This window comes from Babylonia areolata, chromosome 26, assembly GCF_041734735.1.
Source record: "Babylonia areolata isolate BAREFJ2019XMU chromosome 26, ASM4173473v1, whole genome shotgun sequence".
In the NCBI taxonomy this organism is placed as follows: domain Eukaryota; kingdom Metazoa; phylum Mollusca; class Gastropoda; order Neogastropoda; family Buccinidae; genus Babylonia; species Babylonia areolata.
Window position 1 is genome coordinate 16,313,897 of NC_134901.1, and position 27,505 is coordinate 16,341,401.

Sequence of the window (27,505 nt, forward strand, 5' to 3'; positions counted from 1 at the left end):
TTCACCTTCATCTACTGTCATTTCACCTTCATTTGCTGTCATTTCACCTTCATCTGCTGTCATTTCACCTTCATCTACTGTCATTCCACATGTTATTTCACCTTCATTTGCTGTCATTTCACCTTCATCTGCTGTCATTTCACCTTCATCTGCTGTCATTTCACCTTCATTTACTGTCATTCCACATGTTATTTCACCTCCATTTACTCATTTCACCTGTTATTTCTCTTTCATCTGCTGTCATTTCACCTGTTATTTAGACTACATCTTGTGTCATTTCACCTTAATCTACTATTATTTTACCTGTTATTTAACTGTCATCTGCTGTCCTTTTAGCTGTTATTCACCTTCATCTGCTGTCTTTTCTTCCATTATTTTACCTTTATCTGCAGTTGTTGCACCTGCTATTTCACCTTCATCTGCTGTCATTCCACCCATTATTTCACCTTCATCTGCTGTCATTTTACTCATTATTTCACCCTTCATTTACATCATTTCACCAGTCATTTCACCTTAATCTGCTGTTATTTCACTTTCATCTGCTGTCATTTCACCTGTTATATCACTTTCATCTGCTGTCATTTCACCTGTTGTTTCATATATTGTAATTTCACCATCATCTACTATCATTTCACCAGTCGTTTCACCTTGATCTATTGTCATTTCACCATTCGTTTCATCTCAGTCTGTTGTTATTTCACCAGTCGTTTCATCTCAGTCTGTTGTTATTTCACCAGTCGTTTCATCACAGTCTGTTGTTATTTCACCAGTCGTTTCATCTCAGTCTATTGTTATTTCACCAGTCGTTTCATCACAGTCTATTGTTATTTCACCAATGGTTTCATTTCAGTCTGTTGTTATTTCACCAGTCGTTTCATCTCAGTCTATTGTTATTTCATCTCAGTCTGTTGTTATTTCACCAGTCGTTTCATCTCAGTCTACTGTCATTTCACCATTCATTTCATCACAGTCTGTTGTTATTTCACCATTTGTTTCATCTCAGTATACTGTCATTTCACCAGTCGTTTCATCCCAGTCTGTTGTCATTTCACCAGTCGTTTCATCTCAGTCTGTTGTTATTTCACCATCATCTCCCTGTGTTTCAGCGGTGGTGCAGTGGGTGTTCTTCACCTTCGTCTACGAGCGGTTCATCGAGGACAAGATCCAGCAGTTTGTGGACCTGTGCTCCATGAGCAACGTCAGCGTCTTCATCATGGCCAACGCCCACTTCGGCTACTACATCACGGCCGCTCCGTGCACGGCAAGGGAGACACTGACCTCCGGGAGATGGCCGAGATGATGAAGAGGGAGGAGGTGAGAGAAGAGAGGGGGGTGTGGGAGGGGTGGGAGGGTGGGTTGGGTGTGTGTGGTTCTGTTTGATGTTGGTGTGTGTGGTGGAGGAGAACGGGTTTGGGGTGGAAGAGGTTGTTATCACACTGTTGTTGACTGTACATGATAACTTAACAATACATATAATATGAATAAGACAAAGGAATATGATTAATAAAAAAAAACAACCCAACAACAATGTTACGTGAAGTTATGTGGAGCAGTGATCTGTGATAACACATTTGTCGAGGAAGCTGGTGTATCCTGAGTGTTCAGGATCGAATCCCACACTCAGCAGTATTTTCTCCATCTCCACTTGACCTTCACCCTGGATGCTAGTCATTCAGATGAGATGATAAACCAAGTTCCTATGGGCAGACTGCACTAAGAGCATGTATAAAGGGTTTCAATTACACATACTTAACCATGACCCACTAGTGCAGACTCCGTTTTTTTCCTGGCAAAAATCTGTTAGAAAAAAATCAAGTTTTGACTGGAAAACAAAGACACTTGCAGACAGGAAGGAAAAAGAAAAGGGAAACAAACACACTTGTGGGCTGATAAAAAAAAAAGGGGGTGGGGGTGGAGCTGCACTGTGGCAATGAAGCTGTTCCTGGAGAGAGCATCCTGAATTTCACACAGAGAACTCTCTTGTGACAAAGAGTGATACAATACAATACCATACAATACAATACAATATATTACAATACAATGCAGTGCAGTGCAGTGCAACGTAACGCAATGCAACGCAACGCAGTGCAACTCAACGCAACTCAACACAACACAACACAACACAATAAGTGTGTGTGTGTGTGTGTGTGTGTCTGCTGACAGGAAGATATGTGTGGCAAGCGAGGCCTGCTACCAGACACGGAGGAACAAACCTTCATCATGTCCCTGCCCAAACGGCTGCGTGTCAAGTACGAGCAGGTCTACTTGCCTGCTGCCTTAGAGGTAAACTTACAGGTGCTATTTACCTTCCTGTAGCTTTAGAGGTGAACTTACAGGTGCTATCTACCTTCCTGTTGCCTTAGAGGTGAACTTACAGGTGCTATCTACCTCCCTGCTGCCATAGAGGTAAACTTACAGGTACTATCTGCCTTCCTGTTGCCTTTGAGGTAAACTTACAGGTGCTGTTTACCTTCTTGTAGCTTTGGAGGTAAACTTACAGGTACTGTCTGCCTTCCTGTTCCTTAGGGATAAACTAACAGGTGTTATCTACCTTCCTGTAGCCTTAGAGGTAAACTTACAGGTGCTATCTGCCTTCCTGTTGCCTTTGAGGTAAACTTACAGGTGCTATTTACCTTCTTGTAGCTTTGGAGGTAAACTTACAGATACTATCTGCCTTCCTGTTGCTTAGGGATAAACTAACAGGTGCTATCTACCTTCCTGTAGCCTTAGAGGTAAACTTACAGGTGCTCTCTACCTTCCTGTAGCTTTGGAAGTAAACTTACATGTGCTATGTACCTTCCTGTAGCCTTGGAGGTAAACTTACAGGTGCTATCTACCTTCCTGTAGCCTTGGAGGTATACTTACATGTGCCATCAACCTTCCTGTTGCCTTGGTGGGAAACGTACTGGCGCTGTCTACCTTCCTGTTGCCTTGATGGTAAACTTACTGGTGTTATCTACATTCCTGTAGCCTTGGTGGTAAACTTACTGGTGCTATCTACCTTCCTGTAGCCTTGGTGGTAAAATTACAGGTGCTATCTACTTTCCTGTGGCCTTTGAGGTAAACTTACAGGCGCTATCTACCTTCCTGTAGCCTTGGAGGTATACTTACAGGTGCTATCTACCTTCCTGTTGCCTTGGAGGTATACTTACAGGTGCTCTCTACCTTCCTGTTGCCTTGGTGGGAAACGTACTGGTGTTATCTACATTCCTGTAGCCTTGGTGGTAAACTTACTGGTGCTATCTACCTTCCTGTAGCCTTGGTGGTAAAATTACAGGTGCTGTCTACTTTCCTGTGGCCTTTGAGGTAAACTTACAGGTGCTATCTACCTTCCTGTAGCCTTGGAGGTATACTTACAGGTGCTCTCTACCTTCCTGTTGCCTTGGTGGTAAACTTACTGCACTATCTGTACTGCAGGCATGAATGATTCTGCAGAAGACCACTGGAATTTTATTTAGTTTTGTTTTTATATCATATACTTTAGGTCATAAATGACTCAGATACAAATGATTGTACAAAATACCACTGGTTTTGTTTAGTTTTGTATTGTTTGCTTTCGGTAAAAAAACCCCCAAAAAACCAACAACAAAAAACACCCACAGTTTTTGCTAGCTGTTTAACATTCATGGAATATTGCGCCACTTACCGTGAAAAACAACACAGCATTTGTTTTCTTGATGAATGGAAGTTCCAGTACAAAGTTAAAGTTATTATGCTTAAATTTCCGGTCTGCTGGGTATGATAGTTGATTGGTTAGAGCTCTGGACGTTCAATCCTGAGGTCCTTGGTTCTTCTTCTTCTTCTGCGTTCACTCGTATGCATACGAGTGAGCCTCTACGTGTATGACCGTTTTTACCCCGCCATGTAGGCAGCCATACTCCGTTTTCGGAGGTGTGCATGCTGAGCATGTTCTTGTTTCCATAACCCACCGAACGCTGACATGGATTACAGGATCTTTAATGTGCGTATTTGATCTTCTGCTTGCATATACACACGAAGGGGGTTCAGGCACTAGCAGGTCTGCTCATATGTTGACCTGGGAGATCGTAAAAATCTCCACCCTTTACCCACCAGGCGCCGTCACCATGATTCGAACCGGGGACCCTCAGATTGACAGTCCAACGCTTTAACCACTCAGCTATTGCCCATCGGTCAGCTGTATCTGGTGTGTATTAGGTAGTTTTTCAGATCTCCAAGGTCAGCAGATGTGCGGACCAGCTAGTGCCTGAACTCCCTTTGTGCATATACACAAGCAGAACACTGAATGCACATGTCAAACTTACTATATCAGTGACTCTTTCTTCTTCTTCTTCTCCTTTTCCTCCCATAGCTTGATGAAGAGTCATTCAGGGGGCATGCAGAAGAACTGTTCACCAACTTCCAATATGTCTGTTGGTTGTGTTTCAACGGCTGGGTCTCTGCAGCTGTGAATGGTTCTTTACTGAATACTCTAAAAGAAACAAAGCAAAAAATGCACTAAAATATGTGTGATTGCTTGCAGAATGCTAGTGCAATAACAGCAGTAACATACATGTGACTGCTTGCAGAATGCCGGAGCAGTAACAACAGTAACATACGTGTGACTGCTTGCAGAATGCCAGTGCAGTAACAACAGTAACATACATGTGACTGCTTGCAGAATGCCGTCACAATAGCAGCAGTGATATACATGTGACTGCTTGCAAAATGCCAGTGCAATAACAACAGTAACATACATGTGACTGCTTGCAGAATGCCGGAGCAGTAACAACAGTAACATACGTGTGACTGGTTGCAGAATGCCAGTGCAGTAACAACAGTAACATACATGTGACTGCTTGCCGAATGCTGGTGCAGTAACAACAGTAACATACATGTGACTGCTTGCAGAATGCCAGTGCAATAACAACAGTAACATACATGTGACTGCTTGCAAAATGCCAGTGCAATAACAACAGTAACATACATTTGACTGGTTGCAGAATGCCAGTGCAGTAACAACAGTAACATACATTTGACTGCTTGCAGAATGCCAGTGCAATAACAACAGTAACATACATTTGACTGCTTGGAGAATGCAAGTGCAATAATAAAAAAAAGAAGAAGTAACATACATGTGACTGCTTGCAGAATGGCAGTGCAATAACAACAGTAACATACATGTGACTGCTTGCAGAATCATCATGGCCTGGCTTCGCTGACGAAGATCTAGGAAGGGCGTTGTCCACGTCTGATGCAGGCACACTCATGGCTGACAAGGCCAATGCGGGAAAAGCAGAGTCGGCCGCAGCGGTTGCAAGGGAAAGTCTGGTCTGGGTTCGCGGCTGCAGCGTCGTGGTTCTTCCTCCTTCTGCGTTTGTCCTCAAGGCTGGCCCTGCGGTTGTTTTCGAAGGAGGAGACAGCTTGGTGGATGGTGCGTCGCCAGGTCTCTCGATCAGCGGCTGGGCTAGGCGGACCACTGGCGTTGGTCAATGGGAAAGGCCACCGGGAGCTTTCGTCAAGGAGGAGTCTTTGTATTTCTTCTTGGGTGTCTCAGTAGGTGGCAAGTGGACGTTCGCCATACAGGCGATTTGGGCAGTAGCAGGATGCGTGCTTCTCCTGGCACACGTGCCACGTGGCCAAGTGCTGGCGTCTTAGCAGAGTGCCTCGATGGCTGATTAGCTTTGCCTGCTCTCGGGGACCTCGCATTTGTGATGTAGCCCTCGCAGTGTGATGCTGAGGATGGTGGAAGGCCAGGTGGTGAAAGCGATCAAGCAGTCGTATGTGGTGCGCGTAGTGGACCCAGGTTTCGAGCCATAACGGCGTGGGCTAGGCAACAGCTGCTGTAAGCACGTGATCTTTGTGTCTTCTTGCAGGTGTTTGTTGTCCACACTCTTGTAAGCAGCCGCGAATGCGTGTTTGCCATTTGCAAGTCTGTTGTCGATCTCTTGTCGATCTTGGCGTAGACGAGATGTGCGCCAGGCCTGGTGGGGCCTGGTGCCGCTCGAGTTGCTCAAGAGTGCCGATGTGGGGGTGGACTCTCCGATGATCAGAGTGGAGCCTTGTCGTTTGTCCAGACGATCTCTGGCAGGCCTGCTGGGCACGATGCCATGCTCGGCAGACATATTCGGAAAGGTCGGCTGCAGGCCACCTTGTCACTGGGCGGACAGGCGCAATGGGATCGCAAAGAGCTCCGTGTGGTTGCCTTCCAGTGCTGTGTGGCCTCATGCCCCCTTCGTTGAAGGCGCCATCAGGCTTCTGATGAGTCCGTTTGGGGCTTAGGCCTTTGAGGCCACAGGGCCTGAAGAAGATTAAGGGGCGGACAGGCCCTGTTACTCATTTAAATTGGAAGGGCCCGGGGGGAACTTTTTCTTTTTTGAAGGGCCAAGTCCTTTTTGGCCCAGCTGTTCTCATGTAGTTGGATGACCATGCTGAGGAATTTTGGGGGGCATCCTAGACGTTTCATGATCTCCCACAGACCTTTTCTGCTCACGGTGTCGAAAGCTTTCGTGAGATCGACGAATGTCGCATACAGTCCTTTGTTCTGTTCCCGACATTTTTCTTGTAGCTGTCTGAGAACGAAGACCATGTCAGTGGTGCCTCTGTTGGCTCTAAAGCCACACTGACTCTCTGGGAGATGTTCTTCGGCGATAGTAGGCACCAGCCGATTTAGGAGGACTCTGGCGAGGATCTTGCCTGCGATGGAGAGCAGAGTTATCCCCCTGTAGTTGGAGCAGTCCGACTTTTCTCCCTTGTTTTTATACAGGGTGATGATGACTGCGTCACGGAGGTCCTGTGGTAGTTTGCCTTGCTCCCAGCAGCAGACAAAGAGGTTGTGGAGTTTGGAGTGTAGTGCTGGGCCTCCATTCTTCCACGCCTCCGGCGGAATTCCGTCAACCCCTGCTGCCTTGCCACATTTCAGCTGTTCAATGGCCTTGACAGTCTCTTCTAGGGTTGGTAGCTCGTCCAGTTGTAATTTCACTGGCTGTTGTGGGATGCGGAGAATTGCCGAGTCTTGAACCGTGCGGTTGGCGCTGAAGAGGGCCTGGAAATGTTCCGACCACCTGTTCAGGATCGACGTCTTGTCTGTGAAGAGTGCCTGGCCGTCTGCGCTGCGCAAAGGACTCTGGACCTGGTATGAGGGACCGTACAGCGCCTTCAAGGCTTCGTATAAGCCCCGGTAGTCACCAGTGTCTGCACAAAGCTGAGCCCTCTCTGCCGGGTTGGTCCACCACCCATTTTGAATCTCACGAAGCTTGCGCTGGAGGTTGCTGCATATGAGCCGGAAGGTTGCTTTCTTCACCGGACAAGACGGTTGTGCAAGGTGAGCCTGGTGGGCTGATCTCTTCTTCGCCAGCAATTCTTGGATCTCCTGGTTGTTTTCGTCAAACCAGTCCTTGTTCTTTTTCGACGAGAACCCTAGGACTTCTTCAGAGGACTGCAGGATGGCTGATTTCAGCTGTGCCCATAGTGCTTCTGGAGAGGGGTCTGTGGGGCAACTGGGGTCTTCAAGTTTGTCCTGAAGCTTCGCCTGGAATTCAGCTTTCACTTCAGCTGACTGAAAGTTGCCGACCTGGAATTTCTTCCTAGGAGCTCCTCCTTTCTTTGGTTTGGGCTTGAAGTGGAGCCTGAGCTTGCTGCGGACGAGGCGGTGGTCAGTATGACACTCCGCGCTGGGCATCACTCGGGTGTGTAGGACGTCTCGTACGTCTCTCTGGCGCATCAGGATGTAATCAATGAGGTGCCAATGTTTGGACCGAGGATGCATCCACGTTGTCTTCAGGCTGTCCTTCTGCTGGAAAATGGTGTTGGTGATGGTAAACTGCTGCTCTGCACAGAACTCGAGAAGAAGGCGCCCATTGTCGTTGCAATTACCAACGCCATGCTTGCCAAGGACTCCTTTCCAGGCTTCTGAATCTTGGCCAACTCTGGCATTGAAGTCGCCAAGGATGATGACCTTGTCATCAGCAGGGGTGTTGTGAACGAGGTTACACATACGTGTGACTGCTTGCAGAATGCCAGTGCAATAACAACAGTAACATACATTTGACTGGTTGCAGAATGCCAGTGCAATAACAACAGTAACATACATGTGACTGCTTGCAGAATGCCAGTGCAATAACAACAGTAACATACATGTGACTGCTTGCAGAATGCCAGTGCAATAAAAACAGTAACATGCATTTGACTGGTTGCAGAATGCCAGTGCAATAAAAACAGTAACATACATTTGACTGCTTGCAGAATGCCAGTGCAATAACAACAGTAACATACATTTGACTGCTTGCAGAATGCCAGTGCAATAAAAACAGTAACATACATTTGACTGCTTGCAGAATGCCAGTGCAATAACAACAGTAACATACATTTGACTGCTTGCAGAATGCCAGTGCAATAACAACAGTAACATACCTTTGACTGGTTGCAGAATGCCAGTGCAATAAAAAACAGTAACATACATTTGACTGGTTGCAGAATGCCAGTGCAATAAAAACAGTAACATACATTTGACTGCTTGCAGAATGCCAGTGCAATAACAACAGTAACATACATTTGACTGCTTGCAGAATGCCAGTGCAATAACAACAGTAACATACCTTTGACTGGTTGCAGAATGCCAGTGCAATAAAAAACAGTAACATACATTTGACTGGTTGCAGAATGCCAGTGCAATAAAAACAGTAACATACATTTGACTGGTTGCAGAATGCCAGTGCAATAACAACAGTAACATACATTTGACTGGTTGCAGAATGCCAGTGCAATAAAAACAGTAACATACATTTGACTGCTTGCAGAATGCCAGTGCAGTAACAACAGTAACATACATTTGACTGGTTGCAGAATGCCAGTGCAATAACAACAGTAACATACATGTGACTGCTTGCAGAATGCTGGAGCGATGAGCGGCGCAAGCGGCACAGCACAGGGAAGGACTGGCAGTCGTCTGTCAGGCAGCGCCAAGGAGAAGAGTATCGAGGCCTACAGCATGCTCAACAGGTTCCTCTGTGCCTTCATCGACCATGTAAGCTCTGCTGTCCCCTTTTGCTGTTGATGATGTTTTTCACAGTCCTCCTGAACTGGGGAATAAAAAAAGAGAAGCAGACCGGAGTTTGGCAGATTAGTAGAAAATGGAGAACTGGAGGAAGGCAAGCGATAGTATGCGACGTGGAGTTAAGTGATTTGTGTGTAGTCTTCAGTTTTATGTCTTTCTACTCTTTTTGATGTTAAGATTATGAAAAAAAAAGGGGGGGGGGGGTGTGGGAGGGGGGGGGGGGGGTTGTGCATGGTGGGTGGGTGGCAGTGGTAAAGGAGAGACGATGGATGGAGGTGTACCTGTGTTTTTGTGTGTGTGTGCATTTGTGTGCGTGTATCTGTGAGTGTGTGTGTTTGTGTGAGTGTGTGTGTTTGTGTGGATATGTGTGTTGAGTTTGTAAGGAACATGGACATGTGTGTTGAGTCTCTAAGGAACATGGACATGTGTGGTCAGTCTCTAAGGAACATGGACATGTGTGGTCAGTCTCTAAGGAACATGGATATGTGTATTCAGTCTCTAAGGAACATGGGTATGTGCTGTCAATCTCTAATGAACATGATATGTGTATTGAGTCTCTAAAGAACATGTCTAAGGGACATAGATATGTGTGTTCAGTCTCTAAGGAACATGTATATGTGTGTTCAGTCACTAAGGAACATGGATGTTTGTGTTCAGTCTCTAAGGAACATGGATATGTGTGTTCAGTCTCTAAGGAACATGTCTAAGGGACATAGATGTGTGTGCTCTGTTTCAAAGAGATGTGGACATGTGTGTTTAGTCTCTAAGGAACACGGATATGTGTGGTCAGTCTCTAAGGAACATGGATATGTGTGTTCAGTCTCTGAGGAACATGGATATTTGTGTTCAGTCTCTGAAGAACATGGATATGTGTATGTGTGTTCAATCTCTGAGGAACATGGATATGTGTGTTCAATCTCTGAGGAACATGGATATGTGTGTTCAGTCTCTGAGGAACATGGATATGTGTGGTCAGTCTCTAATGAACATGGATATGTGTGTTCAGTCTCTGAGGAACATGGACATGTGTGGTCAGTCTCTAAGGAACATGGACATGTGTGGTCAGTCTCTAAGGAACATGGACATGTGTGGTCAGTCTCTAAGGAACATGATATGTGTATTGAGTCTCTAAGGAACATGTCTAAGGGACATAGATATGTGTGTTCAGTCACTAAGGAACATGGATGTTTGTGTTGTCTCTAAGGAACATGGATATTTGTGTTCAGTCTCTAAGGAACATGGACATGTGTGGTCAGTCTCTAAAGAACATGGACATGTGTGTTCAGTCTCTAAGGAACATGATATGTGTATTGAGTCTCTAAGGAACATGTCTAAGAGACATAGATGTGTGTGTTCAGTCACTAAGGAACATGGATGTTTGTGTTGTCTGTAAGGAACATGGTTATGTGTGTTCAGTCTCTAAGGAACATAGATATGTGTGTTCAGTCTCTAAGGAACGTGTCTAAGGGACATATATGTGTGTGCTCTGTCTCAAAGAGATGTGGACATGTGTGTTTAGTCTCTAAGGAACACGGATATGTGTGTTGAGTCTCTAAGGAACATGGATATGTGTGTTTAGTCTCTAAGGAACATGGATATGTGTGTTTAGTCTCTAAGGAACACGGATATGTGTGTTTAGTCTCTAAGGAACATGGATATGTGTGTTTAGTCTCTGAGGAACATGGATATGTGTGTTTAGTCTCTAAGGAATATGGATATGTGTGTTTAGTCTCTGAGAACATGGGTATGTGTGTTCAGTCTCTGAGAACATGGGTATGTGTGTTCAGTTCTCTGTTTAGTCTCTGAGGAACATGGATATGTGTGTTTAGTCTCTAAGGAACATGGATATGTGTGTTTAGTCTCTGAGGAACATGGATATGTGTGTTTAGTCTCTAAGGAATATGGATATGTGTGTTTAATCTCTGAGGAACATGGATATATGTGTTCAGTCTCTGAGGAACATGGGTATGTGTGTTCAGTCTCTGAGGGATGTGGATTACGTGGTGAAGGACAAGACCTTGCTGGAAAGTCTGATGGACACAGAGTTCTTCGACACCACTGACAAAGGCATCTTCTACAAAGGTGAATACAAAATCCCTATACCATGCACTCCCTACACTTTCTTTTCTTTTACACAGATGCAAAAAAAAAAAGACTCTTGAACCTGCTTGCAAGCTTGGATGTTTGCATATGCAGGTATAGGCTTTTCAGTTTCTGTACCTGCATATACAGTGATTTTTTTTTTTACGCAAAGGCACTTTTTCCTGGTATAGTTACTTAGTTTTCACTTTTAAGGTCAGATTAAGTGACATGTCCCAAAAGACCTTTTTTCTGGTAGAGTTGAGATAAGCGCCCTCATAGTCATAGCTTTCAGTTTTAAGTTCAAGTTTAGTAACAGGATAAGAATAAAGTGATCTGCTGCAGATCTGCTCCAGATTCTGACCAGGGGTGCTGGAACACAGTGGGTAGCAGATTAGTACATTATCTTCCTTTGTATGTTGTAGAGCCAGGAAACAATCCTTTTAGTTACTTTGTATTGTTGCAAGATTATATCTGTTTTTTAGATGAATAGTGGAGTTTGTAAGTGTTTTTTTTTTGAATTATTATACTCTTCTTTATTCGTGGGCTGCAACCCCCACGTTCACTTGTATGTACGTGAGTGGGCTTTTATGTGTATGACATTTTTTACCTTGCCATTTAGGCTGCCATACTCCATTTTCAGGGGTGATTATTATACGATAATTACAGTATTTGAAATGATGGTAACTGAATGTCGTTCATGTTGCAGATAACGGTCACTCCTTCGACCAGATGTTGCTGTATGGCTGCGAGATGTCTTTCATCATTTTTGATACGCTGCTCTTCTGCATGGTCGACCTCATCTGGGAAAACTATCTGCTGGACGGGATTATCGTTTTCCTGGTCACAAACGTAAGCATTGATCCCCCTGCTAGTAACTATCTGCTGGACGGGATTATCGTTTTCCTGGTCACAAACGTAAGCATTCATCCCCCTGCTAGTAACTATCTGCTGGACGGGATTATCGTTTTCCTGGTCACAAATGTAAGCATTGATCCCCCTGCTAGTAACTATCTGCTGGACGGGATTATCGTTTTCCGGGTCACAAACATAAGCATTGATCCCTCTGCTAGTAACTATCTGCTGGATGGGATTATCGTTTATCTGGTCACAAACGTAAGCATTGACCCCCCTGCTAGTAACTATCTGCTGGACGGGATTATCGTTTTCCTGGTCACAAACGTAAGCATTGATCCCCCTGCTAGTAACTATCTGCTGGACGGGATTATCGTTTTCCTGGTCACAAACGTAAGCATTGATCTCCGTGCTAGTAAGGACATGTCCCGTGAGGCTGTCTTTTCCATTTTGTTTTTACTCATTGCTTCATCTTTTTCTGGTTTTGCTTACACTTGGATATGCGCTCAGGATGAAGTGGATGGTTCTGTTGTGGAGAGTTTCCACAGGGCCGTTGAGCTTGTCTTGTAGGGTGGTGGGTGATGGCTAGATTTCCTTCCTGCAGACATCTTGAGGTCCTTGCAGTCCTGGAGAAAATGTTCAGTGGTGCGTTCTGCTTCTCCACTTGGGCACGGAGAGGACAGCACATCATGGAACTTTTGTGCATGTGGCTGTTCAGTGTGTCATGTCCAGTCTGTGGGCGAAAGATAGTGACAGTCTCTTACCTGGACAGACAGTGGTAGCTGTCTTGCACGGGAGACGGTTTGAGGTGAGACTTGATGATAGTGTTTCTACACGGTCAGGGTTAGAGGCCCTGGTTTGGCATGGTGTTGTGTCCGCAGGAAAGTCATTTCACTCTGATTTTCCTCACTCCACCCAAGTGGAAATGGGTAGCTGACTCAGATTGTGGCAGGTTTAAATGGCGGAGATGATTAGGCCTCAGCTTTCACTGCCGAGCCATGTCTTGTCAAACTGTAAAAAAACAGACGTGAGAAGAAAATTTTCAAGTTGTCTTGTATATTCCATACGATTACTGAAACTTACGTGTACATGCTGTGTATTTTTTCCCCCGTGAGACTCACATGTCTAGCTTTTTTGAATGCATTTCACTTGCACAGAAAGCTCACTGGCAGTGACTGTAAACGCAAGAAAATGGGAGAACATGTGGAAATGCCACCACATTTATACTACTGAAAACATCCATTACACTTCTGAAAATTGCAGTTCTAATACAGGGGTTATTTTGGAGTCTGGGCAGGTATGACACACTTGCCAGAATTCTATCCCCCTCCACGAGACCTTGATTTGTGGTCTGGATGAGTGAAAGTCTGGATGAGACAATAAAGTGAGGTCCCACGTACGTAAAAGAACCCATGGCAACAAGATAGTAGTGCCTGGCAAAATTCTGTGGAAAAGCCCATTTTGATGGTCAAACAAATACACTTGCAGAGAGAAAAAAAAAGAAAGAAAAATAAGGATGTTGCTGTAATTCTTAACAACGTGCTCTCCTTTTAGGAGAGCAGCCTGAATTTCACACAGAGAAATTTGTTTTGATCAACAAGTCATACATCAATACATGTACATTGTAGATTGGAGCCAGTATTATATTTTCATTACTTTTAAATTTTCATTCTTCTTCTTCTTTTTCTGCGCTTGTGGGCTGCAAGTCCCACGTTCACTCGTATGCACACGAGTGGGCTTTTACGTGTATGACCGTTTTTACCCCACCATGTAGGCAGCCATACTCCGCTTTCAGGGGTGTGCATGCTGGGTGTGTTCTTGTTTCCATAACCCACCGAACGCTGACATGGATTACAGGATCTTTAACGCGCGTATTTGATCTTCTGCTTGCATATACACGCGAAGGGGGTTCAGGCACTAGCAGGTCTGCACATGTGTTGACCTGGGAAATCGTAAAAATCTCCACCCTTTACCCACCAGGCGCCGTCACCGTGATTCGAACCCGGGACCCTCAGATTGATAGTCCAATGCTTTAACCACTCGGCTATTGCGCCCGTCTAAATTTTTCATTCTATTTTAATTATTCTCCTGACACATATTCTCCTCACCCATACTGGTGCCTGACGATGTTTCAGCTGGTGTACATAATCCGAGACACGGCTGGACGGAAGAACCTGGCACGGAAGACGCTGGTGGATGAACGCTTCCTCATCTAGGTCACAGCGCTACAGGCAGTGCCAGTCATCGGCAGTCCTGGCTGGCTGAAAAACGACCTGTGACCTCACCCGGAGACGAGTTGTGGGGTTGGGCGTGGGAGAGGAAGGTTTAGCAGTGATGACGACTGTACTGACAGTGTCTTGTGTTTGTTACTACAGGGTTCACAATAAGGTAAGGAACAGACCACTTGGTAACTTGCACATTCTTCTTCTTTGGGTCATGGGGAAGTGATGCTGAATTTTCAGTAAGCAGCACAGACAGTGTAATCAGCACCACTCTTATTCAACTAGAGGTGCTTTCTTGCAGGTGCTCTTTTTTTTCTTTTCTTTTTTTTAAAAATGAAAAACCACAGCCATTGTTTATAAAACACTTTAAAAACTGTCAATTTGGGGTTGAAATATTGATTTTTCAGATGCATCTTTCAAGCTGTTTGTGGTGCACAAGTGTGTTCAGTGAGAGGCCAGTGATAGACTTTCTACTGTCTGCGTAATTTTTAATCATCTCTCCATATTTAGTGGTCTTTAACTTTTTGTGAAGTCTGTATATCCAGTGGAAATTTATTCTGGTGTTACACTGACATGAAAAATGTTGAAACGCGTTCATTTCCAGCTGGCTGGTTTCACCCACCTGCTTCCATGTTGAAGGACACTTGGCAGTTTCACAATGCACGTGGTGCATTGAGCGTGTGTTGGGGTGGTGTGTCACAAGTTTCACAATGCACATGGTGCATTGAGCGTGTGTTGGGGCAGTGTGTCACAAGTTTCACAATGCACATGGTGCATTGAGCGTGTGTTGGGGTGGTGTGTCACAAGTTTCACAATGCACATGGTGCATTGAGTGTGTGTTGGGGCAGTGTGTCACAAGTTTCACAATGCACATGGTGCACTGAGCGTGTGTTGGGGTGGTGTGTCACAAGTTTCACAATGCACATGGTGCATTGAGCGTGTGTTGGGGTGGTGTGTCACAAGTTTCACAATGCACATGGTGCATTGAGCGTGTGTTGGGGTGGTGTGTCACAAGGTTCACAATGCACATGGTGCATTGAGTGTGTGTTGGGGTGGTGTGTCAAACTACTCGTCTCTAGATGATGAAACTGAGCTGCAGCCAGTCACATTCACGTTCACACTGAACCTGCATTGAGTGGACCGATCAGCCGGTTTGTTTGCCTCAATCAGAAAAGGATGAGATTTGATTCAAGTTGGTCAAGTTATTTCTTGTGCCTGCTTCACCGTATTGACCATCACCAGACCTATAATCCATTACCTTAAAGAATGATATGAAATTCAGATTCAATGAACAATGCAAAACAAAGTGCAAATGTCATCAAAACTGCCTTTCTGAATTAAGCAAAGACTATGCTCAGAGAAATGTGTTTGGTTTGCAGGTATCATAAACTGTTCTTACATTAGTATGAAGCAGTAAAGTGGCTTTCAGTGCTGGCATAGAAATACTTACACCTTCTCAAAAGAACCAGTGGGAAGGGGTTGCAGGCAATGGAGAGAGAGCAATAGGTGTTTGTGAAATATAGGTCCTCAATCAGGGCTTGAAAGTCCCACCCCTCCAATGATCGGGGACAACTTAACCTTATGGTTGATAGGTGGAAATGCTCTCTTTACATGTCTGTCAGGTAACAATGTTTTACTGTGCATGTTTTCTTCTTCTTCTTTGTTCATGGTCTGTGACTCTCACATTCACTTGTATATCTTTACATGTATGACCTTCTTCTTCTTCTTCTGCGTTTGTGGGCTGCAACTCCCACATTCACTCGTATGTACACGAGTGGGCTTTTACGTGTATGACCGTTTTTACCCTGCCATGTAGGCAGCCATACTCCGCTTTTGGGGGCGTGCATGCTGGGTATGTTCTTGTTTCCATAACCCACCGAACGCTGACATGGATTACAGGATCTTTAACGTGCGTATTTGATCTTCTGCTTGCATATACACATGAAGGGGGTTCAGGCACTAGCAGGTCTGCACATATGTTGACCTGGGAGATCGTAAAAATCTCCACCCTTTACCCACCAGGCGCCGTTACCGAGATTCAAACCCGAGACCCTCAGATTGAAAGTCCAACGCTTTAACCACTCGGCTATTGCGCCCGTCTACATGCATGACCATTTCTATCCCCACCATGTAGGCAGTCACACTCACATTTTTGGCTGGAGAGGGGGGCTGTGTGCTGGGTATGTTCTTGTTTTCATAACCCACCAAACGCTGATACGGATTACGGTATCTTTAACATGAGTGCATGCATTCACTCATGAAGGGGGTTCAGGGACCAGCAGGTCTGCATATCTGTTGAAGGGTAAAATCTCAATTTTTTTTTTTTTTTTTACCCACCAGGTGTTGTGACTGGGATTCAAACCCGGGACCCTTAGATTGAAAGTCCAACACTGAAACCACTTGGCTGTTAAGCCTGTGGACTGTGCCAGTGAAAGTGTGACTGAGCAGTCAGTTTTAGTGCAGACACTTCCCCCCTCCCCTTTCGTCTTGAACACCTCCCCCATTCAGTCTGGTATTCAAAAACAGTACCACAGCAGAGTACAGTCTCACTGAGACGAGGTGTGTTGTATGAATAAAATGAGTCAGCCTGGAAATTGTAGATGTAGTCCCTTCGTTCCTGCCTCTCAGGTGAGAGTCACGTGTGCAGTGCTTGCTGTTAGTGACATGTTTTAATGGACTTTGGCCTGGAATGTTTCGTCACGTGGGCCTCGTTTAGAGCAGTTAGCAGAATGTCGTGGTCACGTTTGGGTTTTCCGGCTCTGGAAGTGGTGAACCTTCAGCGTCAAACAGTGACATCCTGTTTTCCTGCAGTACATATTACTTATGTCCTGAATCATGTTTGCTGACATATCATTGCACTGCTGGAAGGTACTTTTATCAACCATCTCTTTACTGGACACGGCAAGGTGAAGTTTTGAAGGACAAGTAATTTTTTTTTTTTAATTCTTTTTTTTTTTTTTATTGACTTGTCCCTGGATCAACTAAAACATTATGTGAAAATTTCATACAAGAAGGACTCGCCAAGTGGCTGGGAAAAAAGTCATTAAAATGATGACTATACCAGGGTCGCAAACCGACATTGGCATTATCACACGCCTTGTTTACTTTAAATCGAATCTCTAAATTTGTTCACACCACAAACTATTATTATCATTGTTTATGGTGTGGGTTTATGAAAATTGATAGCAGTAGCAAAACTGTGAATTCTTTGATATTGGAGGTGTACTATCTCAATCTGTTTTTACTTCATTTAGATTTTTTTGTTTTACCTCAATGAGAAGCGGACTATGCAAAAAGCCACCTTACCAGTTCTATATTAATGGAATGACTGTATATTGATGGAACTGAAAGCTGAAATCCATTGATTTTTCTATTCATTAAAATGTTACATGAACCTTGCCATGTGGATATTACTCCATGTTATATAATATTGCTCCACATGTACATTATTTCATGACTGTACATGTCAAATGTGGAATAAACGTAGGTGAAGTAAAGAATCTTCCACTCCCATATTTTTATTTTTAACTACCTGTTTTTGTTCTATCATTGAAGATTCTGCATGGAATGTTAAAGAAAAGTTAATTCAAACCATTTTCAACTGATTTGTCGTCCTTTTATCATTATTTAATGGGTTTTTTTGTGATGCAAACTGAAAAGGTTTGCTATTTTTTGGTGAACATAAATCCGTCCTTTCCACTTAACAATCTAGGCAAAATCTTGTGCATGTTTTTTGGTTTGGGGTTTTATTTTTTATGATCATTTTTTTTTGTTTTTGATTGATTATTTAACTGCCTGAAATGTATAAAGATTATTTTATGGGAAAATATTTTTACGCCAGCAAGTTATTGATTTGATCTGTATGCAGTGCACCGCTTTTTATGCCAAGACTCCTGTCACTTAAAATGTCTTGCATTAGTCTGTATGCTTTAATTTTTTTTCAAAATTTATTTATTTATTTGCTGCACTTGCATAAGAAATGTCCTATGGTCAAAGTGGTGGAGATCATAGTGTTACCTCCCATGTCATGTTGTCTTTGCTGTAAATAACAATGATTACTGTTAATGCTGTGAAATGAATTTCAAGCGCCTTTCTCTCTGTTCTTCTCAGGCTGTGTATATTCCTTTGTCACAGGATTGTAGAGGTATTTTTTGTTTTGTTTATTTTATTTTATTTTATTTACACATCTGGAACAAATGCTCACGTTTGCTTCTTTCACTTTAGGCCCTGTTTAGGGTGAGGTCTTGATGTGAACAAAAACAAAAAAAAGGCATGTACGTTGCTCATCTATTACCCTTGTTAACGAAGAATATGTATTGTCTTCTCTTGTCTTGTCTCATCTTGTCAGTGGTGTGCACAGTATCAGACCAACCTGGACTGGTTGGTGCAGACACATTAGAGATTCGGTAGCTGGCGCTGTGGAACTGCACATCGAGACTAAAAGATTGATTCCTTTCAGGAGTTTGGGGAAGAGGGGGGAGGGGAGAGTGGGGGTGGGGGGGGGGGGGGGGGGTCTTGGGAGGTGGAGGGAATGTGTTTTTGTCGATTTATTATTTTTGCTTTAACAAGCTTTCTGACCCTGTCCTGTCACACAGTCACTTGTGTGTTGATAGCAGGCAGCGTTTAACCCGTTCAGTCCTGGGGAGTCAACAGCCGCGGCAGGCTTTCCTGCCATACTGACATGAGGGAAGTTGCAGGAGTTGTTCTGAAATCAACCGTTGTTTATTCCAAACTGACATGTGTGGACATAGCCGGAAATACTGTTGAAGTTTCTTCCCTTTGTTTGCAGTTTATGTAGGAACGTGGAAATCATTTTACCAAAACAAAGTTTTGACGCCAGCCAGCAGGGCTGAACGAGTTAAGACTTCGCCTTTCCATCTTTCATCATGCATGTGATGTGTGTTGGCTCTTTGTGTGGCAGACTGAAGGCAGACAGCAACCAGTGTCCCTGTGTAAGGTTGATGGGAGTTGCATGCAAGATTATTTCTGTAACTTGTCACGTTCTCATTTTGGTCTTGCGGAAGAAAGAGAGAGAGAAAAAGAGGAGTGTGGAAGGGGAAAAGAAAGAGAGTGTAGGGGTTGAGAAAGAGAAGAGGATGGGGGTGTTGGGGGAATGGGAGAGAGAACTGAATGCAGGGGGTTGTTGTCTGTAGTGTTGACTCACCGAGCCCTGCGCCAGAGCATTATTCTAGCATCAAAACGTGTCTCATTGAAACAGTTTTCACATTCCTACATATGCATGAACTGCAAAGAAGGTGGAACTAACTCCTGTACAGTATTTCTCTGTGTGTGTCCACACAGAACTTGGAGGAAAAACCGTATATCCTCTGCATTTTTTCTGCATCAGTATGGCATTGAAGCATGCTGAAGCTGTGAACTGCCCACGGTTGAATGGCTTCCTAGGTGCTGTTGGATGAAAAGTGCTACTGTTTTAACAAACTTATCCTTTTCTTTTCATGAAACTGCCACACTCAGTTACTGATGCTCATTAACAAGATGCTTAGAGTGCTGTTCATTACACAGTTGCTCATTAAATGGCTATAGATACTCATTTCCCATGTGATTTATTGCTGGATAGGAACAGTATCTGCTTTACTGGTAACAGGTCAAGTTCCTGGAAAGGTCTGTCTTTGAATTGAGACATACGATTGTAATCATATTACAAAGGATGGCAGTCACGAATTATTGCTAAAATCAGAATTAGGTTAAAGTAGTGTGTGTGTGTGTGTGTGTGTGTGTGTGTGTGTGTGTGTGTGTGTGTGTGTACATGCTTGCATGTATATAGGAATGTTTTATTTTTATACATCCATGATGTAAAAATGACAAACAATTCTAAGGTCTGTCCAAAAACACTTACATGAAAAGATGACCCCACCCCCCTAAAAAAAAATGCAGAAGAAAGTATGGGAACGTGTGCAACGTTGTTAGCCTTGTAAACTTACGAAAGTTTATCATTTTGTGTAGAAGACATGGGTTATACTATGGTCCTTAAAACTCAGGTGAGGTGCTTGTAAGTTCCCTAGTTCCTTGAAACGGTGGGTGAGGTCCTTTTGAAAGTTCTTAGTTTTTCTCCACTGGAAATCTCCAGACTTGTAATGTTAGTATGTCCAGAAGGCTTGCAAGGCCATACTTGTAATGTTAGTATATCCAGAAGGTTTGCAAGGCCAGACTTGTAATATTTGTATGTCAAGAAGGTTTGCAAGGCCAGACTTGTAATGTTAGTATATCCAGAAGGTTTGCAAGGCCAGACTTGTAATGTTAGTATGTCCAGAAGGTTTGCAAGGCCAGACTTGTAATGTTATTATGTCCAGAAGGTTTGGGAAGATAAAGTGAACTGTTGTTTAGGCCTTTGAGGGGGAAGGGGGAAGGGGTGGGGAGGTCAAGGAAGGGGAAGGGGAGCACTGGGCGGAGGGTCTTTATTGCTGGATTTGTTGGGTTTTTTTTTTTGTTTTTGACTCACTTGTGTAAACAAAGTGAGTCTATGTTATAACCCAGTGTTCAGTTGTGTGTGTGTGTGTGTGTGTGTGTGGTTAACTTTAGCATGGCCATTTTTTCTGGAAATACTTTGTCTGCCAATACCAAATTTGGCTTAAACATAGTATGAAAAAAAATCTTCAGTCATACCGATAAAAAGGTTGTAAGTCTCCTGAATTAAGCAGTATTTGCAAATCATTAATGGTTTATTTCGTTGAGACTCATTCTGAAATCTGAAAATTCTAAAGTTATTAGAAGGTAGGTTGTGTCACATACAGTGATACCAAATACACCATCGACGTGTTTACTGCATATAGATATTCTAAGGTGGACACTGAATTAAACTGGAATGAACATAAAAGAAAAATTGAATCCATCGTTTCTTTCAGCCGGTTGTTGACTGGTTCACACAGATCTAGAGATCTGCCATGTGTTGCAATGTTCTTGAAGTGATGGCAACGTCTCATTTACTGCTAAAATAAAAGAATAATTGAGATATAATAAAACACACACAAAAAACATGATTTAAACGGTGTTATTATGTCCACTACACTCACATCTATGTATCGCACGAAGAAGAAAACGTCAACATTTCCTTTGAATATTTAATTTAGTCAGATGATGTCAGATGAGCTGCAGTAGTAGGGATTAGTCTGCTTGTTTTGGAACTGAACGTGCATGGTTCAATCCTGCTCATATGCCTTTTTTTTTTGTGGTCTCCTAAGCTTATTTTATTTATCATATGTAAAACAGAGCACTTTTCATTGATTTTTTAAATCTCTCTTTTTCCCCCCTCATGTTTCCTTTACTGGATAAAGCGCGAAGCACAAGTGAGTCTTGAAGGCTTTGCCTCTTGTTGTTTGTTTTTTTCATGATGATGATCGATCTCTTTAATAATCTTGTAGAAATCCATGGATTGGTGCCATAAAGGGAATTGTGGAGTAGTGGTGTGTGTCCATCGAGATCGATGATGACCATCGTTGTCATCCAGCTGGGGGATGGGGGCAGGGTGGTGGTGGTGGGGGGGGAGGGGGATGCTCATGAATCTATCTGTGAGTGCGCAGATGGCTGAATAGTCCAATCTGCGCACAAAATGTTCACTGACAGTTGGGGCAGACAAAGACAGGCATATCATTGCCAGGGAGCTTGTTTGCCTGTGACTTTCTGGCCTGCCTCTTCTGAACAGCTGCAGCAGTCCTGTTGACCTCGCACAACTTGGCACCTTTGTGCACAGCAGCGCGCCATTTGTCACGGTCCAATGCAGATTCCTCCCAGGAGTCAGGGTTGATATCAAACGCTTTCAGAGAGACTTTCAGAGTATCTGAATTGTGGAGTATTCAGTGAGTGAAGAACTGATATTGCAGTGTTGTGCAAGTACAGTACAATATTCAGGGTATTTTCTTGTACTGTTGTTCTTCAGTGACGAATTGAGTTTTACTTTGTTTTGTCTGGGGTAAATACACTGCCACACCCCCTCCACTCCCCCCATACCCCTCCCTAAAAAAATCTACATGTATGTCAATAATCATGACAAATAAACACCCCTGTAAGACGAGACAGAGCAAAACCCTGACAAGATGGCGTGGAGAGCCTTGGCCAAAGGAATGATTCAGCGCTTATAGCTTTTAGAGGCGTTTGATTGGCTAAGAGCGGACCGGGCAAGAAGGGGCGTCTTTTCACTGTTAGCCGCGCGAAATTTGGCCAAGCAGAGCAAACCGATAGGCCTAGTTTGCATCAGTTTGACATGGTACAGTGTATGACACCAAACATGGAGTATAATACAAACTCCTCCTGTGAGTAACAGAAAAGAAAAGACAGCACATCTAGACATGTACCTACATACATGATCACCAGTACGCCTTTAAAACCACAACTTCAATGTGTCTGTATATCCACGACATTTTCAAATGGTGGTGAACTTTTCTCATTCTACTTATCTATGATATATCTAAAACTCGGTTCCTTTTCTTTATTTTACTACTGTGGTGAAGTGTGAGATTGTGTATTTGTACATCACGTTTTTTGTGTGTATTTTTTCCCAGCACTGTAAATGAGGTTAAAATGGTGACAGTGTATTATAAAGACTAATTACCTCTTGGGGGGATCTGTGGGACGACACAGTTTTGGTGTTTTGATGTGGTGTTGGGTCTACTGCAATATGTGCACAGCTGATTTAGTTTTGCTTCATGGCTTCTCGGTGTATTCAGTTGCGTTACGCAAGATCATGCTCCAGATAGAACTGGTTTATTGTTGTTTGTTATTGCTTGTGGATTATGATGCATTACGCAAGGTCTTGTTCCAGATAAAAATGGTTTACTGCAATTATTGTTTGTGGGTTGTGTTGCATTACGCAAGATTATGCTGCATGTGAAGATGATTCATTGTTTTTGTTCTTTATTATTGTTTATGGATAGTGTTGCTTTTCATCAAATGCATTCCTTTGTTTTAAACAAAAACAAAACAAATTTTTTGGATTATGTTTTGTTTGTTTGTAATATTATATGAATCATTGGTCACAATACATGTTTTGGTATATTGTTTTAAATATACTATTCATCACAACAGTGAATGTTTGTGTTAAGAGGCGGGGGTGGGGGTGGGGGGTGGGGTGGGGGGTGAGGTAAGGGTGAGAAGTGTGGGAGTTGTGAGTGATGGTTCATTGAGTTTTATTTAATTTATTTATTTAGTGAGTTTGCATCTGAACATTTTCATATTATATTTCTGTGTCTGTTTTATACTAGATGTATTGTTAAATGCACGTAGAGCTGCAGGGTAAATGCTATATAAATGCACATTACTATTATTATTATTATTATCAAAGCCTGCATCTGGATCCATGTTTGAGCTTCGTCTCTGATTGATAAAGGCAGGCACTATGTAAGTATTCATGTCAACCAGTTGTACTTGGAACCTGAAAACTATGTGGGATGCCATCAAAGTATATAAATACTCTCCTTTAAAAAAAAAAAAAAAAAAAAAAAAAGAAGAAGAAGATACAAAAAGCTGTCTTCCAACTTTATTGACCACACAGGGAAATCCACAGGGTTGTTCAGTTTTTGTGTTGTGTATGATTCATTTTTTTCTTCTGGCAGGCTTTTTTTTCAGCACAATATCTTTTTGTGTGCAAGTTGTATAGTACCAGTAACTGGGTGCTGAGTGGGTACAACGAGTGATGTGTTTTAGAGCATGTACAGTGTGTGATGTGTTGGAGTGTATGTAAAGGGGGATAATTACACAGAAGGGTACCTTGATAATCTGTATTGAGAAATTAGTAATTTTGATTGCTTCATGTTTTTGAATGTGGTTTTTTGTTTTTTTTTTTTGGGGGGGGGAGGGGTTGGGGGGGGGACATTTAAATATATTTTCTACAGTGCATTGAGTCTGCAATTTTGGTGGGGTGTGGGTGTGGGGGTGTGGGGGGGGGGATTGAGCTTTTTATGAATTTTTAAAGAATTATTTTATGTATATGCAGATGTATGCATTGTTTTGTGCAAATATTTAAACAACCAGTCTGTACAGGTTTTTTTTAATTTTATGATTTTTTTTCTTTTCTTCTTTTCAAACGAGTACGTTTTTTTGTTTGTAATCTTGTTACACAAAGAATGTAATATCTCTCAATATTTGATGTAACAGTGTCAAATGCCAGTCAAGTGTTTGCCAAAATCATATTTTCTGTCATGTATTCCTCCCCGCCCTCCCCACTTCTTGTACTGGAGATTTTAATCCTCAGCTCTTGGAAACTTGAGAGGTCCTCCAAAAATTATGGTTGAAAGCAGATTAGAATGTCTTGCTGTTAACGGTTTAAAAAAAAAAAAAAAAGTTTTTAGGTCAGTTATTTTTGTCATCATTTAATGAGAGAAGAAATGACAGTGGAGTTTTTTTTGTTCTTTTTTTATATTTTGAGGCGAGTTATTTTTGTCATCATTTTAAGCAATGGGGGAATGACAGTGGATTGCTTTCTGAACAAGAGTGTTCAACACCTTTTTCACTGCAGCATCTTTTTTTGAGATAAAACTGGTGCTTTGACTATCATAGAGAAATAAGTTTTTTCAGCGTGATCACACTCAGTATGTGCACTCCATTATCATTGTAATACGGCGTTATGGACTGGGAGGTGTTATGTTTTGAAGTTTATCACATCTAAGAGGTGATTTGTGTTCACAGGCTTTGCAGCTGCCTTCTCTCACATTCTGGTGGGGGTTTTTTTTGGGGGGGTGGTGGGGGGGGAAGAGAAGTGAAACATTTGGGTGTAATAGCTGTCTTTTGGAGACTTCCAAAGGCAGGGCCCAAACTTGTATGATGTTAAGTGTTTTAATTTTCATGCTGCTCGGTTTTTTTGGGTTTTTTTGAATGTTTGTTCTCGTTAGTTTGTTTCTTTCTTTCTTTTAGAAAATGAAGGAATGAGATTTCCACACATCACTTTCTGTGAATTAAAAATTTTTTTTTTTATATGTATAAATGTTTATAAGGTGAAGGGTATATTGATTGATATGTATCTTGTGCTGTAGATGATAAGCACCTTGTTTGGAATACTTCCATTTCTGCGCAATAGTGAACTTTGTCTTTTGCAATACTCATCTACTTATTCTTTGCTCATTGTTTTTCTTTAACAGTTAGTTGTGATCACTTTACAGCTGTTTGCTATGTTTTGGGTGATGGTGCACACTGAAAATATTCCATGTATATTTTGATAACCATAAGTGGTATTTTTTGTGGCAAGTTGATCTATGGAGACTTATCTGATGTTTATGATTAAACGTCATACATTCATTCACTTTTTTTTCCCTTACCACTCACTGACTTTTGATGTATTGGTGTGATGTTGGGGAAAACTGCTCATAGAAGTTTTTCTTTCTTAGGTAAAAAAAAAAAAAAAAAAAAATTTTTTTCTTGTGTGTTGACGAATTGTGTGACTTAGTAATGTGTATGAATCTCAAAAGCTGTTGTGTGCAAAAGTAAATAGCTGGAAACAAAAGTACAGCTTTCTCACGTTTTCTTGAAAAGTCTGGGACTGTAAAAATGTGTGGTCATTCAATCCCTGTCTTGTCTGTAATCCTGTTGTAATCCTGTTGGAATCCTGTTGTAAACCCTATACAGGGCAATAATCCACGAGTGAGAAAAATCATGGTAAGCCCCCCCCCCCCCGCCCCCCTTATTTTTGTATTTTTTTGTATTTGTATTTGTATTCCTTTTTATCACAACAGATTTCTCTGTGTGAAATTCGGACTGCTCTCCACAGGGAGAGCGTGTCGCTACACTACAGCGCCACCCATTTTTTTGTATTTTTTCCTGCGTGCAGTTTTATTTGTTTTTCCTGTCGAAGTGGATTTTTCTACAGAATTTTGCCAGGAACAACCCTTTTGTTGCCGTGGGTTCTTTTACGTGCGCTAAGTGCATGCTGCACACGGGACCTCAGTTTATCGTCTCATCCGAATGACTAGCGCCCACTCAAGGTCTTGTGGAGGGGGAGAAAATATCGGCGGCTGAGCCGTGATTCGAACCAGCACGCTCAGATTCTCTCGCTTCCTAGGCGGACGCGTTACCTCTAGGTCATCACTCCACTTATTTGCATTCAAAAAAATTCCTTTGGCATTTTGGTTGGTTCCTTGGCTTTTTATGACACAGATCTTCGAGAGAGAAAAAATGAGAGAGAACTATAGGGACGACGACAACGACTATCATGATAATGATGATGACATCAACGAAGACTTCAGTGATGACACTGAAACTGCCGTGGCAGTTATAACGATGTATTTATGGCATGTCACATGAGAGAGGGCATTGCAATGCACCAATCTCAAATTCAACATCGGAATTACACTTGTCAAGAAAATTATGACAAAGTGAATGACACACACACACACACACACACACAAAGAGAAATTTTTACCATATATATTGACCCTGATCGTTCCCGACAGAAGTTGGGAATAATATGGAAAATAAAACAAATTTCACCATGTTTTGTGACAAAAAAAAACCCCAACCTGTTTAATAATAATTTAATCAATCATTTTAATATAACGCAATAATACAAGCAGGAGCGAGCTCTACACACTTAACACATCCAGTAATTAAAATGGATTGAGTACATACAAAACATGAAGTAGAAAATTATATATGTAAAAGTTCATATAAACAAAATCATTGATATTGTAAAAGCACAAAATCCACGATATAACATACTCTCGATGCAAACAACCCACCCATACACTCCAGCACACATACACAAAACCTTAGTAAATGGCTAAGAGCAATCACAATTAAAATTCATAGGCCTACATGTTTAAAGAAGCAATGTTATAATTAGCGTGCAAGAGATTTCTAAAATGTTGAAATAAAGTTCAGTTTACCGTTCGAACCACACAGCCACTACCATTCTCTCCAGCCATTCACATTATTGGACTGGCCCTCGCTTAGCTTTCAGTTTTCAGTAGCTCAAGGAGGCGTCACTGCGTTCGGACAAATCCATATACGCTACACCACATCTGCCATGCAGATGCCTGACCAGCAGCGTAACCCAACGCGCTTAGTCAGGCCTTGAGAAAAAAAAAAGTGAATAAATAATAGATAAGCGTACATAGATAAACAAATAAATAAATAAATATATGATTACAATATAAAAAAGGTAATAGTAACAATAATAATAATAAAAAATAAATAAATAAATAACACAACAATGATGATAAATAAACAAATAAATGTAAAACATGAAGACACACATTCACACATACACTTTGCTTAGAGTGTGTGAACACAGGAGCGAATTACGGTTCGATATTGTGTTGTGTCACATTCATTTAGAAGGTTCTTTCATTTCACGTTTGTTCACTTGTTCATCTTTTCGTGCTTAGCGCTTATC

At 42.4% G+C, this 27,505-nt stretch overlaps 1 protein-coding gene across 1 annotated transcript in view; it reads left to right on the forward strand.

Annotated features, from left to right (window-relative positions):
* LOC143300721 (meckelin-like) overlaps positions 1 to 18,598 on the forward strand; it is a 46,264-nt gene extending 27,666 nt beyond the window's left edge. The window contains 7 exon segments of the mRNA XM_076614600.1: positions 1,107 to 1,238; positions 1,241 to 1,314; positions 2,164 to 2,283; positions 8,849 to 8,983; positions 10,993 to 11,095; positions 11,802 to 11,944; positions 14,083 to 18,598. Of these exon segments, the coding sequence (XP_076470715.1) occupies positions 1,107 to 1,238; positions 1,241 to 1,314; positions 2,164 to 2,283; positions 8,849 to 8,983; positions 10,993 to 11,095; positions 11,802 to 11,944; positions 14,083 to 14,163 (788 nt within the window). The 3' untranslated portion in view covers positions 14,164 to 18,598.
* The last annotated feature ends 8,907 nt before the right edge of the window (positions 18,599 to 27,505 follow it).